General features: G+C 52.8%; 1 protein-coding gene across 16 annotated transcripts in view; it reads right to left on the reverse strand.

The window, feature by feature from the left end:
• The window catches only part of LOC139408482 (formin-binding protein 1-like), a 107,011-nt gene that overhangs the window by 48,225 nt on the left and 40,460 nt on the right, over positions 1–18,326 (reverse strand). For all 16 annotated transcript variants that reach the window (XM_071152434.1, XM_071152431.1, XM_071152442.1 and 13 more), the window contains exons 3-4: positions 10,337–10,393; positions 9,954–10,101 (exon numbers count right to left, since the gene is read on the reverse strand). In XM_071152434.1, the coding sequence (XP_071008535.1) occupies positions 9,954–10,101; positions 10,337–10,393 (205 nt within the window). The remainder of the gene's footprint in view (positions 1–9,953; positions 10,102–10,336; positions 10,394–18,326) is intronic.

Consider the following 18,326-nt stretch of genomic DNA (forward strand, 5'->3'; position numbering starts at 1 on the left):
ATCATAACTGACAGTAAAGAAGAATGTTTACCTCTCCAGGTCACCGCACAGAGAGAGGCAGGTGGCAAGTCATTTCACAAGACACAGAGAAGACCGGAACAAGTGACATCATTGTTACTGTCAAACTCTCTCCGTCAAGCAAATATTTTCTTCTCCATGACAACATTTCAGAGGGAAGTTTGCAAGAGCAGAGGCAACTGAGACAGTGTGTTAGGGGGAAGACGTCTATAAAAGATAAACAAATCACATTGTTCCAAATGCACTATATAGAGAATAGGGTCCCATTTTGGACGCAGACACTGAGACACAAACATTGCTCCCCAAACAAGCTGCTATAAAGAATATCCAATGTTCCAGTACAGTAGTAGACAGGGCTGTGGTGGAATATCTAAGCATACAGTACTGTAGGAGTTTTCTAAGTGTATGATTTGAACTCAGGCAGCTTTATCAGGCATGGGCACCATATGATGCTATTCACTCTAGAACAAAGCCCAGTGTTTCTGATTCAGACCCAACTGCAGTAGAAATATACAGTATCTGTCAAAGGTTTGGACACACCTACAGTACTCACTCAAGGGTTTTTCTTTAATTTGACTATTTTCTACATTGCAGAATAATAGTGAAGACATCAAAACTATGAAATAACACATATGGAATGATGTAGTAACCAAAAAAGTGTTTAACAAATCTAAATATATTTTATATTTAAAATTCTTCAAAGTTGCTACCCTTTGCCTTGATGACAGAGTTGCACACTCTTGGCATTCTCTCAACCAGCTTCATGAGGTAGTTACCTGGAATTAATCTCAATTAACAGGTGTTTCCAGTTAATTTATGGAATTTCTTTCCTTCTTAATACGTTTCAGCCAATCAGTTGTGTTGTGACAAGGCAAACGTGGTATACAGAAGAAAGCCCTATTAGGTAAAAGACCAAGTCCATATTATTGCAAGAACAGCTTAAATAAGCAAAGAGAAATGACAGTCCATCATTACTTTAAGACATGAAAGTCAGTCAATCAGGAAAATTTCAAGAACTTTGAAAGTTTCTTCAAGGGCAGTCGCAAAAACCATAAAGCGCTATGATGAAACTGTCTCTTACGAGGACCGCCACAGGAAAGGAAGACCCAAAGTTATTTCTGCTGCAGAGGATAAGTTCATTAGAGTTACCAGCCTCAGAATTTGCAGCCCAAATAAATGCTTCACACAGTTCAAGTAACAGACATCTCAACATCAACTGTTCAGAGAAGACAGGAATCAGGCCTTCATGGTTGAATTGCTGCAAAGAAACCACTACTAAAGGACACCAATAATAATAAGAGACTTGCTTGGGCCAAGAAACACACTTTACCAGCATGGCTACCACAGCATTCTGCAGCGATACGCCATTCCATCTGGTTTGCACTTCGTGGGACTATCATTTGTTTTTCAACAGGACAATGACCCAACACACTTCCAGGCTCTGTAAGGGTTATTTGACCAAGGAGAGTGATGGAGTGCTGCATCAGATGACCTGACATCCACAATCACCCAACCTCAACCCAATTGAGATGGTTTGGGATGAGTTGGACCACAGAGTGAAGCAAAAGCAGCCAACAAGTGCTCAGCATATGTGGGAACTCCTTCAAGACTGTTGGAAAAGCATTCCAGGTGAAGCTGGTTGAGAGAATGCCAAGAGTGTGCAAAGCTGTCATCAAGGCAAAGCTGTCATCATGGCTACTTTGAAGGATCTAAAATATCCCGGGCAACGAAGGAGTGGCTTCGTAAGAAGCATTTCAAGGTCCTGGAGTGGCCTAGCCAGTCTCCAGATCTCAACCCCATAGAAAATCTTTGGAGGGAGTTGAAAGTCCGTGTTGCCCAGCAACAGCCCCAAAACATCACTGCTCTAGAGGAGATCTACATGGAGGAATGGGCCAAAATACCAGCAACAGTGTGTGAAAACCTTGTGAAGACTTACAGAAAATGTTTGACCTCTGTCATTGCCAACAAAGGGTATATAACAAAGTATTGAGAAACTTGTGTTATTGACCAAATACTTATTTTCCACCATCATTTGCAAATAAATTCATTAAAAATCCTACAATGTGATTTTCTGGATTTCTTTTCTCATTTTGTCTGTCATAGTTGAAGTGTACCTATGATGAAAATTACAGGCCTCTCTCATCTTTTTAAGTGGGAGAACTTGCATGCTGTCCCATCCGAAAGACAGCACCCTACACAGGGCAATGTCCACAATCACTTTGGGCATTGGGCATTGGGATATTTTTTTCAGACTAGAGGAAAGAGTGCTTCCTACTGGCTGTCCAACACCACTTCCAGCAGCATCTGGTCTCCCATTTAGGGACTGACCAAGACCAACCCTGCTTAGCTTCAGAGGCAAGCCAGCAGTGGAATGCAGGGTGGTATGCTGCAGGTATTCTGGTGAGAACATAGACTATATTGGCATCTGTATGGGCAACATGGTCTACAGACAGTGCTTCTCAGTGTCTGCCAGTCTATCAGTCTGCCAGTATTTCTGGACTAGGCTGCTGCAGCGATCCTCTTGGCCCAGGTCCATCCAGCCCGTATAGTTAAGGAAACACCACTTTGATCTCCCCAACAAAGCCTCCCCTCATCCTACCCCCCTCTCCTACCCCCCTCTTTCCCCTCTCCTCACCTCCTCAGAACAGCAACATGTGACTGCCAGGGCTTGGGGCTACCAGGGAGTAATGATTTGGGGTAATGTTTTTAAAAAATGGGTTGAGTCCCAGTCAGGTAGAAGAGATTTTGAAATAATTTGTCTTGTGATGCCAGGTTCAGTTGGCAGCCCTTTACTTGGACACATGTTTTCTTATCCCAGACAAAGTAATTGTCCATGCCTGCCCACTACGCTCCTGGTACAGTAGAGAGCAGACTAGTGAACCATTATACAGAGATAGCCTAACATGACCCTGCTCTGGCTGGATGGATTGGCTCCAGGTACCATAGCCACCAGCCAAGCATGACCAATGAATGTGGCTGTGAAAAGAGCAAAAACACAACACTGTATAGAGCCTTGAAACCGTCACAAGTTAGATTATTTTGCTTCCAAGCTTTGCACTCTGACTCTCCCGTGACACGAAACGACTACATGTCCTCTCTTTCTCTCACACACACTCCTTGGTTCTCTCTCACATGTACACAAGCGCACGCACACACACACCACGCCAGACTCATTAGTCCAATCATCATCCTCTCTGAGAGATGTGTATTATGGTAGGAGCTGTGGGACTGGAGAAGAATAGACGGACCGGGCAAGAGGATCAGAGGGGTCTTCTCTCTCTCTCCACCCTGGCCTCCCTCCCTCTCCTTGCCCTGGCCCGTCCAGAGAGAACCGTGCCCGAGCTCTGTGTAGAGGCCGACTCCTCAAGATACATGTATATGGTGCTGTTGGTGCACACAGTGAGTGTGAGAAAAACAACTCCCAAACAGACTGATATAGAGTGGCAAGAAAAAGTATGTGAACCCTTTGGAATTGCCAGGATTTCTGCATAAATTGGTCATAAAATTTGACCTGATCTTCATCTAAGTCACAACAATAGACAAACACAGTACGCTTAAACTAATAGCACACAAATGATTATATTTGTCTTGCCTATTTTTAATATATAATTTAAACATTCACAGTGTCGGTTGTAAAAAGTATGTGAAGCCCTAGGATAATGACTTCTCCAAAAGCTAATTGGAGTCAGGAGTCAGCTAACCTGCAGTCCAATCAATCAGACGAGATTGGAGATGTTGGTTAGAGCTGCCCTGCCCTAAACAAATTTTTAAAAAATGTGTTTGATATTCACTAGAAGCATTGCCTGATGTGAACCCCGCCTCAAACAAAAGAGATCTCAGAAGACCTACGTTTAAGAATTGTTGACTTGCATAAAGCTGGAAAGGGTTACAAACGTATCTCTAAAAGCCTTGACGTTCATCAGTCCACGGTAAGACAAATTGTCTATAAATGGAGAAAGTTTAGCACTGTTGCTATTCTCCCTTGGAGTGGCCGTCCTGCAAAGATGACTGCAAGCGCAGAATGCTCAACGAGGTTAAGAAGAAACCTAGATTGTCAGCTAAAGATTTATTGAAATCTCTGGAACATGCTAACATCTCTGTGGACCAGTCTACGATACAGACAACACTAAACAAGAATGGTGTTCATGGGAGGACACCACAGAAGAAGACACTGCTGTCCAAAAAAACATTGCTGCACTGAAATTTGTAAAACTGCACCTGGATGTTCCATAGTGCTACTGGCAAAATATTCTGTGGACAGATGAAACTACAGTTGAGTTGTTTGGAAGGAACAGAGAAAGAAAAGGCACAGCACCCCAACATCATAAACCTCATCCCAACTGTAAAGTATGGTGGAGGGAGCATCATGGTTTGGGGCTGCTTTCGAGGGAAAAATTAATTCCCAAGTTAATCAAGACATTTTGCAGGAGAATGTTAGGCTATCTGTCCGCCAATTGAAGCTCAACAGAAGTTGGGTGATGCAACAGGACAAAGACCTAAAACACAGAAGTAAATCAACAACAGAATGGCTTCAACAGAAGAAAATACGCCTTCTGGAGTGGACCAGTCAGAGTCCTGACCTCAACCCGATTGAGATGCTGTGGCATGACAGCAAGAGAGCTGTTCATCCCAAGAATATTGCTGAACTGAAACAATTTTGTGAAGAGGAATGGTCAAAAATGTATCCTGACCGTTGTGCAGGTCTGATACGCAACTACAGAAAACGTTTGGTTGAGGTTATTGCTGCCAAAGGAGGGTCAACCAGTTATTAAATCAGTTATTAAATCAGTTATTAAATCCAAGGGTTCACTTTTTCCACCCGTTATTAGTTTAAGCAGACTGTGTCTATTGTTGTGACCTAGATGAAGATCAGATTACATTTTATGACCAATTTATGCAGAAATCCAGGTATTTCCAAAGGGTTCATATACTTTTTCTTGCCACTGTAGTGCCCTATTATGACACGATAGTGCAGAGGTCAGAAAAAGACAAACTGTTCTTCAATGTTCTCTTTATCTTACATTGTTCTCTCTCCAGTGAAATGGTCTGTGTTGTCCATTTGATGTGTTCCATGTTTTTACTAGCTCTCAGTGAGACACACGAGAACACTTTCTTCTTCCACACTGAGCTACTCTATGGACCTCTGTGTGTGTCTCTCTGCTATTTAATCAGTGCGAAGGAGCACATTTTTTACTGTCAGGTCTGGAGAATTAGTGACCCAAGCGCAGCTAGGTTATGCAACCTTAGCAAGACACACTAACTCTGACTGACTGACTGATATAAAGCCCCACAATTCATCCACCAGTGTGTCTGCACCGACACATCAGATGCTATGAAAACAGAGTGAAACACTACCCCTCATGTTTAGCTCATCGAGGGCCACTTCAGTCAGTGTGGAGTTACAGTGAGAAACCGTCATTTATGAATGGGGTCTGGGTCTGTCTGGGCTGAGGAGACAACAGGAGACCTCGACCCTGATCCGCCTCTCCTCCCTTCCTGCCCTCCTTCCTTGCCCCCCAGAGCTGGGCTTACCGAGGGTTCAACCAGCGAGAAATGGGAGGGGTTGAGGAAGGGGAGGAGGGAGGGAGGTTACAGTACAAAACAAGCTCCATAACTGTGGAAATAATGGAGCGTATTCATTTAAGGAGTGGCTGCGGTTCAGGATTGTCTGGAACCTGACTTGCTGTTGCGGAAAATACAGAGATTTCTACGCATGAGGATCCACTAGCCTACCTCCTTTCAGCTGCTGCTCAGTACTCAGTCACTCCGCTGCCACTTGTACACAAAACAGTTCCAACAAACATTTATTTGTCTGCTGTAACAGTAGGCTATTGCAAACATAAGCATGACACAAACAGGTTGTCAAGCAATTTAATGTTTTTTCAGGAGGGGTGCTATATGCAGCTATTTAGGCCAGCTGTGTAGCCTACACAGCATAACACACAAGCAAGACACAGGCAGGCAGTCAATAGCAATTTCATGTTATTTTTCCATCACCTTTAAAAACATTGACTCCTGGCTATATGGCAGCATAACTATAAAGATTACATCATCACACAAAACGCTAATTGTTTTGCCCCAATGCAATGTGAAGACTGAGTCTTGCTTGTGCTACAGCAATATCCGTTCTAACAGACAGAGAAAGTTGTAGCCGGCCCTTCATATATATTTCTGGAACGTTCGTTTGAATTGCAGCAGTTCAGAAATATGCGTCAGAGACAGACAGGGGCTACATCATCATATCGATCATATTGGTTGAGAATGTGTGTTAATAACACACACGCAGAACGTGATTCGGATCCTTACATTTGACAAATACATTTCTAGAGGGCAGGGGCGAAAACTCAGTATTCATAGCCTCAGCCATTCAATTATTGCTCCTCTCCTTCTGTACTGTAGACAGATTAACCTGTCCTGTCCTGTCCCAATGAAAGGCCAGTAGGCTCCTGTAAGCCTCCCAGGAGGGCCAGTCATAGACAGGAACTTGACGATCCTGTCTGTCTGCAGATCTTTCAATTGTAAAACAAATGACTATGCTAGATACTGATGACTAGTGTTTATGACTATGAAGGTGTGTGTTAATGATTACATGTGTGCGAAAGACTACAAGAGACCTGCTGTCTCTAACTCTTAATGATCAGCTATGGAAAGCCAACTGACATTTACTCCTGAGGAGCTGACCTGTTGCACCCTCTACAACCACTGTGATTATTATTATCTGACCCTGCTGATCATCTATGAACGTTTGAACATCTTAGCCATGTTCTGTTATAATCTCCACCCGGCACAGACAGAAGAGGACTGGCCACCCCTCAGAGCCTGGTTCCTCTCTAGGTTTCTTCCTAGGTTCTGGCCTTTCTAGGGAGTTTTCCCTAGCCACCGTGCTTCTACATCTGCATTGCTTGCTGTTTGGGGTTTTAGGCTGGGTTTCTGTATAGCACTTTGTGTCATCAGCTGGTGTAAAAAGGGGTTTATAAATACATTTGATTGATTGATTGATTGATTGATTGAAGAGAGGCAGAACGTATTCCTGTCCTTGCACAGCTGAATAAATAACCATGCAGTATAAATAATAGGCTACTTACTCTGGGTCAAACGTTTACCATAGAGGGTCTCTCTGAACAAGGCCACCTGTTTCTATAATAGACTGCTTCTTCAGATGTTTTATATATCCAGTACTGTTACTACAAGCAAACTAGTAACAGACACAGATAGAATCAGAAATGATGAATGAGCATGTGTATCTCTCGACCTTTGCATATTATCGACATGAACTGACATACTGTACAGTACAATATTCAACAACACAGTCACAACACAGGTGCACTGCACAACAGGCTGTGCCAGTCTCTTTCTGCTGTGTGTTTGGCATGACAACGACAAGGATGTTGGCTGCTAGACAGAGTGACACACTGACCATCAGGTTACAGCCCATCAGGCTGACCACCAGGTTACAGCCCATCAGGCTGACCACCAGGTTACAGCCCATCAGGCTGACCACCAGGTTACAGCACATCAGGCTGACCACCAGGTTACAGCCTATCAGGCTGACCACCAGGTCACAGCCCATCAGGCTGACAACTTCTCCTGGAAGCACAAGGAAAAAACACAAAATCCACATGCTTAAAGCATTCTTATCGTGTAGTACTCTAGTAGACCAACAACAAACTGTGACAACATTGAACAAACAGAGCCAAAACCGAGCGCCAGACATTGTCTCCATGTGCCAACGAACCAGTCAAAGACTGACACGATTTGGTTCCATAATAGAGGGAACTATGCGATAGTGATATGTGACAGTAACAAAGACGGACTATAGATGAATAGGAGAACACAGGGTCAGTCATCACCATCATACAGATAAAACTCATGAACTGCCCTCCAAACCAATAAACTGACAAAAGCTATGGAATTGAGTGAGGGAGGGAAAAGCCACTTTAATGTTGCTTAACAGAGAGCCTACTATCTCTGGATAGTATTTGGGTATAGAGCTGATATAATCTCTTGTGGACAGATCTACGTCAACATAACTGGTACCATAGAATCCGTCAGGAAGGAATGGGATGTGTCGGGTAACGAGCAACAGTAGTTCCAATGTTGTTGTTTTTTATCACTGGTTATTGTATCACTGGTTATTGTATCACTGGTTATTGTATCACTGGTTATGGTATCACTAGTTATTGTATCACTGGTTATTGTATCACTGGTTACTCCTTGTTCTAGCATCTCTTGATTCCTTCTCTTAACACGTATGGTAGAGACTGCTGAGAGGACAGCTCATAATAATGGCTGGAACAGAGTGAATGGATACCGTGTGTGTGTGTAGGCCACAGTAGCATCTTGCAGATAGTCTGAGGGGGAACATTTGAATGAATGAGGGGCAATCCTCTGGAAGCAGTGCCAAACACAAGACAAGACACTAGACAGACAGAGACCCAGACCCGGGGCCAGAACCAGGCCAAGCCAAGCCATGCTGGAACAAACCAGAGCCAGAGCCAACAGACCAGTGCAAACCCTGAGGGCCTGAGGATTCTTCTTCAAACAAACCCAGAGACAGTTAGAGTTCCCTGGAAATCTCCCCTGCCCTCTTTGTTGTTCTAAATGAGCTTTCAGAGGGAAATGGATGAATCAATAATCCGTTAGTGTTTCCTGTCTTCCTGACGTGGTCTTTTAAAGGTAAGGAGGGAGGACATACAGTTTTGCTGCTTGTTCTTGACTGTGCGGTGTGTATACAAATGCTTAGAGAGGTCAGTCTGAAAGGTCATGTCAGCCACTGGCAACCTGCTCTTTTCAGTTTTCTACGATGGATTCCCCTCGCTGAGCTTCCGTGACATGAGAGGTTGTGATGGCTTTTCTGACAAACTGCTCTTTTTCCAGTTGAGTAATTGGTTGATGTCTAAAAGGTAGCCCCTCTTTTCTGTTCTCTTTTTTCCTCCTAACTAAGATACTAGTACTGTGTTAATGCTGCATTCTGCACCTCTCCTGCTCTAACAAATTACTTTATAATAGGAAGGAAATACGTGAGTTCAGAGTTTAAATATACTGTATGTTCCATGCATCTTTGCCAGGTGGTTTATAAGAGAAAAATCAACTCTTAATGATAAGATATGATAGGGAAGTCTATGATCTGTTCCATATAAAGGAGTCATAGACCGCATCCCAAATGGCACCATATTCCCTATATAGTGCAGTACTTTTTACCACAGCCCTAGGGAATAGGGGGCCATTTGAGACGCAAGCATTGAGTCATGTGGCATGTCTTTGTGCGGTTGGCTGCAACTGGACCAAGGTGCAGCGTGGTGCGCGTACATTTTATTTTATTTGAAATGACCTCGACAAAACAATAAACGATACAAACCAAACCGTGAAGCTTCAGGCTATGTGCCATCAAACAAAGTTAACTTCCCACAAACACAGGTGGGAAAAAGGGTACCTAAGTATGGTTCCCAATCAGAGACAACGATAGACAGCTATCCCTGATTGAGAACCATACCCGGCCAAAACATAGAAATAGAAAATCATAGAAACACAAGACATAGAATGCCCACCCCAACTCACGCCCTGACCAAACCAAAATAGAGACATAAAAAGGATATCTAAGGTCAGGGCGTGACACACACGGAGGGGATGGGCCTGGCTCTCTCTCTCTTTCCTGTGGGCAAATGTGCCTGGTTTCTGGCTACAGCCTAGTTTTACTGTCTATAAAGTAAACTGTATGTTTAAGGGTAAAAAGTGTAGGAGAGAACAATAGATGTAAAGACAGAGCGAGACAGAGAGAGGGAACAACACACACAGAGATATAAACAGACAGAATACTGAGAAAAAGACCAGGAAGATGGATGGATGGATGGATGGATATAGATATATATAAAATATATAGCGCACACAAACAGTAGATGGATCAGAATACAAACAGGACGTGTATGTGTTCTCACCGATTTCCTCTCTGCCTTGAGCTCTGTGAGGTACCGTGAGAGTTCAGTGATGATCTGAGAGGTCAGGTTCTCAGCAATGACCTCGTGCTGTCCTGCATAGTCGTTCAGCTCGTTCAGCGTTGACAGGAAGGCCCGGCATGACGTGTATCTGACAGGTCACATGTCAAAGGAAGTGATGTCAGAGAAGGCGGCGACGTAGAGGGGCCTGACACAGCATCTTATCTAGGGTGCTATAAGATGCTCAGATGTCGGGAGAAACATTAGGCCTACTTCATTAGCTACCAAATGAGATTAAATAGCCTAATTACAAACAATCCAAATGCAATACAGTATATAACAGTGATTTAAGTAACTTTGTGGTTGTGTCTGGGTGCCAAACTCACTTGTTCTCCTCCTCTTCTCTTGAGTTCTTCTTCGGTTGATACTTCTTTGATAGATTCCTGTGAAAAAATAACAAGCAGCAGGGTTCTGTTACAAGCACAATAATATGTATATATGCATATATATATATATATATATATATATATATATATATAGTTACTACTAGTTACAACCACAGTAATATACTGTATACAGTTACTACTACAGTACTACTATGGTATGTTTATGATATGTTTGGGTGGCAGGTAGCCTAGTGGATAGAGCGCTGAGCCAATTACCGAAAGGTCACTGGTTCGAGTTCGAGCCGACAAGGTGAAAAAAATCTGCCGGCGTGCCCTTGAGCAAGGCACTTAACCATAATTGCTCCAGTGTCACCGCTGATAGTGGCTGATCCTGGCCGTGACCCCACTATCCAAGGGTGTCTCAGGGGGAGTTGACATATAAAAAAATAATTTCCACATGTGAAGCAGGAAACATATAAGTACCCACCAAATGATTATTATTACAATGTGTTTACTATCCCAATGGGTTATTATAATGTGTTTACTATCCCAATGGGTTATTATAATGTGTTTACTATCCCAATGGGTTATTATAATGTGTTTAATATCCCAATGGGTTATTATAATGTGTTTAATATCCCAATGGGTTATTATAATGTGTTTACTATCCCAATGGGTTATTATAATGTGTTTACTATCCCAATGGGTTATTATAATGTGTTTACTATCCCAATGGGTTATTATAATGTATTTACTATCCCAATGGGTTATTATAATAGCACTCCACTGTGTTCCTTCTCCATTACTGATATTCATGTCACCGTGCCAACAGACCATCTATACCAGAGTGCTTTCTGCCATGCCTCCCTTCCACCTCCACGCCTCCCCTCCCCTCCCACCCTCGCCTCCCACCTCCATGCCTCCCCTCCCACCTCCATCCCTCCCACCCTCCCCTCCCACCTCTATGCCTCCCCTCCCACCCTCTCCTCCCACCTCCATGCCTCCCCTCCCACCTCCATGCCTCCCCTCCCTCCCACCCTCCCCTGCCACCTCCATGCCTCTTCTCCCACCTCCATGCCTCCCCTCCCACCCACCCCCTCCTCCCATCTCCATGCCTCCCCTCCCACCTCCATGCCTCCGCTTCCACCCTCCCCTCCAACCTCCATGCCTCACCTCCCACCCTCTCCTCCCACCTCCATCCCTCCCCTCCCACCTCCATGCCTCCCCCATCCTCCCCTTCCACCTCCATGCCTCCCCTCCCACCTCCATGCCTCCCCTTCCACCTCCATGCCTCCCCTCCCACCTCCACCCCCTCCTCCCATCTCCATGCCTCCCCTTCCACCCTCCCCTCCCACCTCCATGCCTCCCCTTCCACCCTCCCCTCCAACCTCCATGCCTCAGCTCCCACCCTCTCCTCCCACCTCCATCCCTCCCCTCCCACCTCCATGCCTCCCCCATCCTCCCCTTCCACCTCCATGCCTCCCCTCCCACCTCCATGCCTCCCCTTCCACCTCCATGCCTCCCCTCCCACCTCCATCCCTCCCACCCTGCCCTTCCACCCACCCCTCCCACCTCTATGCCTCCCCTCCCACCCTCTCCTCCCACCTCCATGCCTCCCCTCCCTCCTCCATGCCTCCCCTCTCTCCCACCCTCCCCTGCCACCTCCATGCCTCTCCTCCCACCTCCATGCCTCCCCTCCCACCCACCCCCTCCTCCCATCTCCATGCCTTCCCTTCCACCCTCCCCTACCACCTCCATGCACTCTGGTATAGATGGTCTGTTGGCACGGTGACACCTCCATGCCTCCCCTTCAACCTCCATCCCTCCCACCGCCATGCCTCCCCTTCCACCCTCTCCTCCCACCTCCATCCCTCCAACTGCCATGCCTCCCCTCCCACCTCCATGCCTCCCCTCCCACCTCCATGCCTCCCCTCCCACCTACATGCCTCCCACCTCCATCCCTCCCACCCTCTCCTCCTATCTTCATGCCTCCCCTTCCACCCTCCCCTCCCACCTCCATAGACCCCCTCCCACCCTCCCCTTCCAACCACCCCTCCCACCTCTATGCGTCCCCTCCCACCCTCTCCTCCCACCTCCATGCCTCCCCTCCCACCTCCATGCCTCCCCTCCCTCCCACCCTCCCCTGCCACCTCCATGCCTCTCCTCCCACCTCCATGCCTCCCCTTCCACCCTCCCCTCCCACCTCCATGCCTCCCCTCTCACCCTCTCCTCCCATCTCCATGCCTCCCCTTCCACCCTCCCCTCCCACCTACATGCCTCCCCTCCCACCTTCTCCTCCCACCTCCATGCCTCCCCTTCCACCCTCCCCTCCAACCTCCATGCCTCACCTCCCACCCTCTCCTCCCACCTCCATCCCTCCCCTCCCACCTCCATGCCTCCCCCATCCTCCCCTTCCACCTCCATGCCTCCCCTACCACCTCCATGCCTCCCCTCCCACCCTCTCCTCCCACCTCCATGCCTCCCCTCCCACCTCCCCTGCCACCTCCATGCCTCTCCTCCCACCTCCACGCCTCCCCTCCCATCCTCTCCTCCCATCTCCATGCCTCCCCTTCCACCCTCCCCTCCCACCTCCATGCCTCCCCTCCCACCCTCTCCTCCCACCTCCATGCCTCACCTCCCACCCTCTCCTCCCACCTCCATGCCTCCCCTCCCACCTCCATGCCTCCCCTTCCACCTCCACGCCTCCCCTCCCACCTCCACGCCTCCCCTCCCACCTCCACGCCTCCCCTCCCACCTCCATGCCTACCCTCCCACCTCCATCCCTCCTACCGCCATGCCTCCCCTCCCACCTCCATGCCTCCCCTTCCACCCTCTCCTCCCACCTCCATCCCTCCAACCGCCATGCCTCCCCTCCCACCTCCATGCCTCCCCTCCCACCTCCATCCCTCCCACTGCCATGCCTCCCCTTCCACCCTCTCCTCCCACCTCCATCCCTCCAACCGCCATGCCTACCCTCCCACCTCCATGCCTCCCCTCCCACCTCCATCCCTCCCACCGCCATGCCTCCCCTTCCACCCTCTCCTCCCACCTCCATCCCTCCAACCGCCATGCCTCCCCTCCCACCTCCATGCCTCCCCTTCCCCCCTCTCCTCCCACCTCCATCCCTCCAACCGCCATGCCTCCCCTCCCACCTCCATGCCTCCCCTTCCACCTCCACGCCTCCCCTCCGATCTCCACGCCTCCCCTCCCACCTCCACGCCTCCCCTCCCACCTCCATGCCTCCCCTCCCACCTCCACGCCTCCCCTCCCACCTCCATGCCTCCCCTCCCACCTCCATCCCTGCTACCGCCATGCCTCCCCTCCCACCTCCATGCCTCCCCTTCCACCCTCTCCTCCCACCTCCATGCCTCCCCTCCCACCTCCATCCCTCCCACCGCCATGCCTCCCCTTCCACCCACTCCTCCCACCTCCATCCCTCCAACCGTCATGCCTCCCCTCCCACCTCCATGCCTCCCCTCCCACCTCCATGCCTCCCCTTCAACCTCCATCCCCTGCCACCTCCATCCCTCCAACCGCCATGCCTCCCCTTCCACCTCCCCTCCCACCTACATGCCTCCCCTTCCACCTCCACGCCTCCCCTCCCACCTCCACGCCTCCCCTTCCACCTCCACGCCTCCCCTCCCACCTCCATGCCTCCCCTCCCACCTCCATCCCTCCAACCGCCATGCCTCCCCTTCCATCTCCACGCCTCCCCTCCCACCTCCATGCCTCCCCTTCCACCTCCACGCCTCCCCTCCCACCTCCACGCCTCCCCTCCCACCTCCACGCCTCCCCTCCCACCTCCATGCCTCCCCTTCCACCCTCTCCTCCCACCTCCATGCCTCCCCTCCCACCTCCATCCCTCCCACCGCCATGCCTCCCCTTCCACCCTCTCCTCACACCTCCATCCCTCCAACCATCATGCCTCCCCTCCCACCTCCATGCCTCCCCTCCCTCCATGCCTCCCCTCCCTCCCACCCTCCCCTGCCACCTCCATGCCTCTCCTCCCACCTCCACGCCTCCGCTCCCACCTCCATCCCTCCCACTGCCATGCCTCCCCTTCCACCCTCTCCTCCCACCTCCATCCCTCCAACCGCCATGCCTACCCTCCCACCTCCATGCCTCCCCTCCCACCTCCATCCCTCCCACCGCCATGCCTCCCCTTCCACCCTCTCCTCCCACCTCCATCCCTCCAACCGCCATGCCTCCCCTCCCACCTCCATGCCTCCCCTTCCACCCTCTCCTCCCACCTCCATCCCTCCAACCGCCATGCCTCCCCTCCCACCTCCATGCCTCCCCTTCCACCTCCACGCCTCCCCTCCCATCTCCATCCCTGCAACCGCCATGCCTCCCCTCCCACCTCCATGCCTCCCCTTCCACCCTCTCCTCCCACCTCCATCCCTCCAACCGCCATGCCTCCCCTCCCACCTCCATGCCTCCCCTTCCACCTCCACGCCTCCCCTCCCACCTCCATCCCTGCTACCGCCATGCCTCCCCTCCCACCTCCATGCCTCCCCTCCCTCCCACCCTCCCCTGCCACCTCCATGCCTCTCCTCCCACCTCCACGCCTCCCTCCCATCCTTTCCTCCCACCTCCATCCCTCCCACTGCCATGCCTCCCCTTCCACCCTCTCCTCCCACCTCCATCCCTCCAACCGCCATGCCTACCCTCCCACCTCCATGCCTCCCCTCCCACCTCCATCCCTCCCACCGCCATGCCTCCCCTTCCACCCTCTCCTCCCACCTCCATCCCTCCAACCGCCATGCCTCCCCTCCCACCTCCATGCCTCCCCTTCCACCCTCTCCTCCCACCTCCATCCCTCCAACCGCCATGCCTCCCCTCCCACCTCCATGCCTCCCCTTCCACCTCCACGCCTCCCCTCCCATCTCCACGCCTCCCCTCCCACCTCCATCCCTGCTACCGCCATGCCTCCCCTCCCACCTCCATGCCTCCCCTTCCACCCTCTCCTCCCACCTCCATGCCTCCCCTCCCACCTCCATCCCTCCCACCGCCATGCCTCCCCTTCCACCCACTCCTCCCACCTCCATCCCTCCAACCGTCATGCCTCCCCTCCCACCTCCATGCCTCCCCTCCCACCTCCATGCCTCCCCTTCAACCTCCATCCCCTGCCACCTCCATCCCTCCAACCGCCATGCCTCCCCTTCCACCTCCACGCCTCCCCTCCCACCTACATGCCTCCCCTTCCACCTCCACGCCTCCCCTCCCACCTCCACGCCTCCCCTTCCACCTCCACGCCTCCCCTCCCACCTCCATGCCTCCCCTCCCACCTCCATCCCTCCAACCGCCATGCCTCCCCTTCCACCTCCATGCCTCCCCTCCCACCTCCATGCCTCCCCTTCAACCTCCATCCCCTGCCACCTCCATCCCTCCAACCGCCATGCCTCCCCTTCCACCTCCCCTCCCACCTACATGCCTCCCCTTCCACCTCCACGCCTCCCCTCCCACCTCCACGCCTCCCCTTCCACCTCCACGCCTCCCCTCCCACCTCCATGCCTCCCCTCCCACCTCCATCCCTCCAACCCCCATGCCTCCCCTTCCATCTCCACGCCTCCCCTCCCACCTCCATGCCTCCCCTTCCACCTCCACGCCTCCCCTCCCACCTCCACGCCTCCCCTCCCACCTCCACGCCTCCCCTCCCACCTCCATGCCTCCCCTTCCACCCTCTCCTCCCACCTCCATGCCTCCCCTCCCACCTCCATCCCTCCCACCGCCATGCCTCCCCTTCCACCCTCTCCTCCCACCTCCATCCCTCCAACCATCATGCCTCCCCTCCCACCTCCATGCCTCCCCTCCCTCCATGCCTCCCCTCCCTCCCACCCTCCCCTGCCACCTCCATGCCTCTCCTCCCACCTCCACGCCTCCGCTCCCACCTCCATCCCTCCCACTGCCATGCCTCCCCTTCCACCCTCTCCTCCCACCTCCATCCCTCCAACCGCCATGCCTCCCCTCCCACCTCCATCCCTCCCACCGCCATGCCTCCCCTTCCACCCTCTCCTCCCACCTCCATCCCTCCAACCGCCATGCCTCCCCTCCCACCTCCATGCCTCCCCTTCCACCCTCTCCTCCCACCTCCATCCCTCCAACCGCCATGCCTCCCCTCCCACCTCCATGCCTCCCCTTCCACCTCCACGCCTCCCCTCCCATCTCCATCCCTGCAACCGCCATGCCTCCCCTCCCACCTCCATGCCTCCCCTTCCACCCTCTCCTCCCACCTCCATCCCTCCAACCGCCATGCCTCCCCTCCCACCTCCATGCCTCCCCTTCCACCTCCACGCCTCCCCTCCCACCTCCATCCCTGCTACCGCCATGCCTCCCCTCCCACCTCCATGCCTCCCCTCCCTCCCACCCTCCCCTGCCACCTCCATGCCTCTCCTCCCACCTCCACGCCTCCCTCCCATCCTTTCCTCCCACCTCCATCCCTCCCACTGCCATGCCTCCCCTTCCACCCTCTCCTCCCACCTCCATCCCTCCAACCGCCATGCCTACCCTCCCACCTCCATGCCTCCCCTCCCACCTCCATCCCTCCCACCGCCATGCCTCCCCTTCCACCCTCTCCTCCCACCTCCATCCCTCCAACCGCCATGCCTCCCCTCCCACCTCCATGCCTCCCCTTCCACCCTCTCCTCCCACCTCCATCCCTCCAACCGCCATGCCTCCCCTCCCACCTCCATGCCTCCCCTTCCACCTCCACGCCTCCCCTCCCATCTCCACGCCTCCCCTCCCACCTCCATCCCTGCTACCGCCATGCCTCCCCTCCCACCTCCATGCCTCCCCTTCCACCCTCTCCTCCCACCTCCATGCCTCCCCTCCCACCTCCATCCCTCCCACCGCCATGCCTCCCCTTCCACCCACTCCTCCCACCTCCATCCCTCCAACCGTCATGCCTCCCCTCCCACCTCCATGCCTCCCCTCCCACCTCCATGCCTCCCCTTCAACCTCCATCCCCTGCCACCTCCATCCCTCCAACCGCCATGCCTCCCCTTCCACCTCCACGCCTCCCCTCCCACCTACATGCCTCCCCTTCCACCTCCACGCCTCCCCTCCCACCTCCACGCCTCCCCTTCCACCTCCACGCCTCCCCTCCCACCTCCATGCCTCCCCTCCCACCTCCATCCCTCCAACCGCCATGCCTCCCCTTCCACCTCCACGCCTCCCCTCCCACCTCCATGCCTCCCCTTCCACCTCCACGCCTCCCCTCCCACCTCCACGCCTCCCCTCCCACCTCCACGCCTCCCCTCCCACCTCCATGCCTCCCCTTCCACCCTCTCCTCCCACCTCCAAGCCTCCCCTCCCACCTCCATCCCTCCCACCGCCATGCCTCCCCTTCCACCCTCTCCTCCCACCTCCATCCCTCCAACCATCATGCCTCCCCTCCCACCTCCATGCCTCCCCTCCCTCCATGCCTCCCCTCCCTCCCACCCTCCCCTGCCACCTCCATGCCTCTCCTCCCACCTCCACGCCTCCGCTCCCACCTCCATGCCTCCCCTCCCACCTCCATCCCTGCTACCGCCATGCCTCCCCTCCCACCTCCATGCCTCCCCTCCCTCCCACCCTCCCCTGCCACCTCCATGCCTCTCCTCCCACCTCCACGCCTCCCTCCCATCCTTTCCTCCCATCTCCATGCCTTCCCTCCCACCCTCCCCTTCCACCCACCCCTCCCACCTCTATGCCTCCCCTCCCACCCTCTCCTCCCACCTCCATGCCTCCCCTCCCACCTCCATGCCTCCCCTCCCTCCCACCCTCCCCTGCCACCTCCATGCCTCTCCTCCCACCTCCATGCCTCCCCTCCCACCTCCATGCCTCCCCTCCCTCCCACCCTCCCCTGCCACCTCCATGCCTCTCCTCCCACCTCCATGCCTCCCCTCCCACCCACCCCCTCCTCCCATCTCCATGCCTCCCCTCCCACCTCCATGCCTCCCCTCTCACCCTCTCCTCCCAATCTCACCCTCTCCTCCCACCATGCCTCCCT

The sequence above is a fragment of the Oncorhynchus clarkii genome, chromosome 5, assembly GCF_045791955.1.
Source record: "Oncorhynchus clarkii lewisi isolate Uvic-CL-2024 chromosome 5, UVic_Ocla_1.0, whole genome shotgun sequence".
NCBI lineage: Eukaryota > Metazoa > Chordata > Actinopteri > Salmoniformes > Salmonidae > Oncorhynchus > Oncorhynchus clarkii.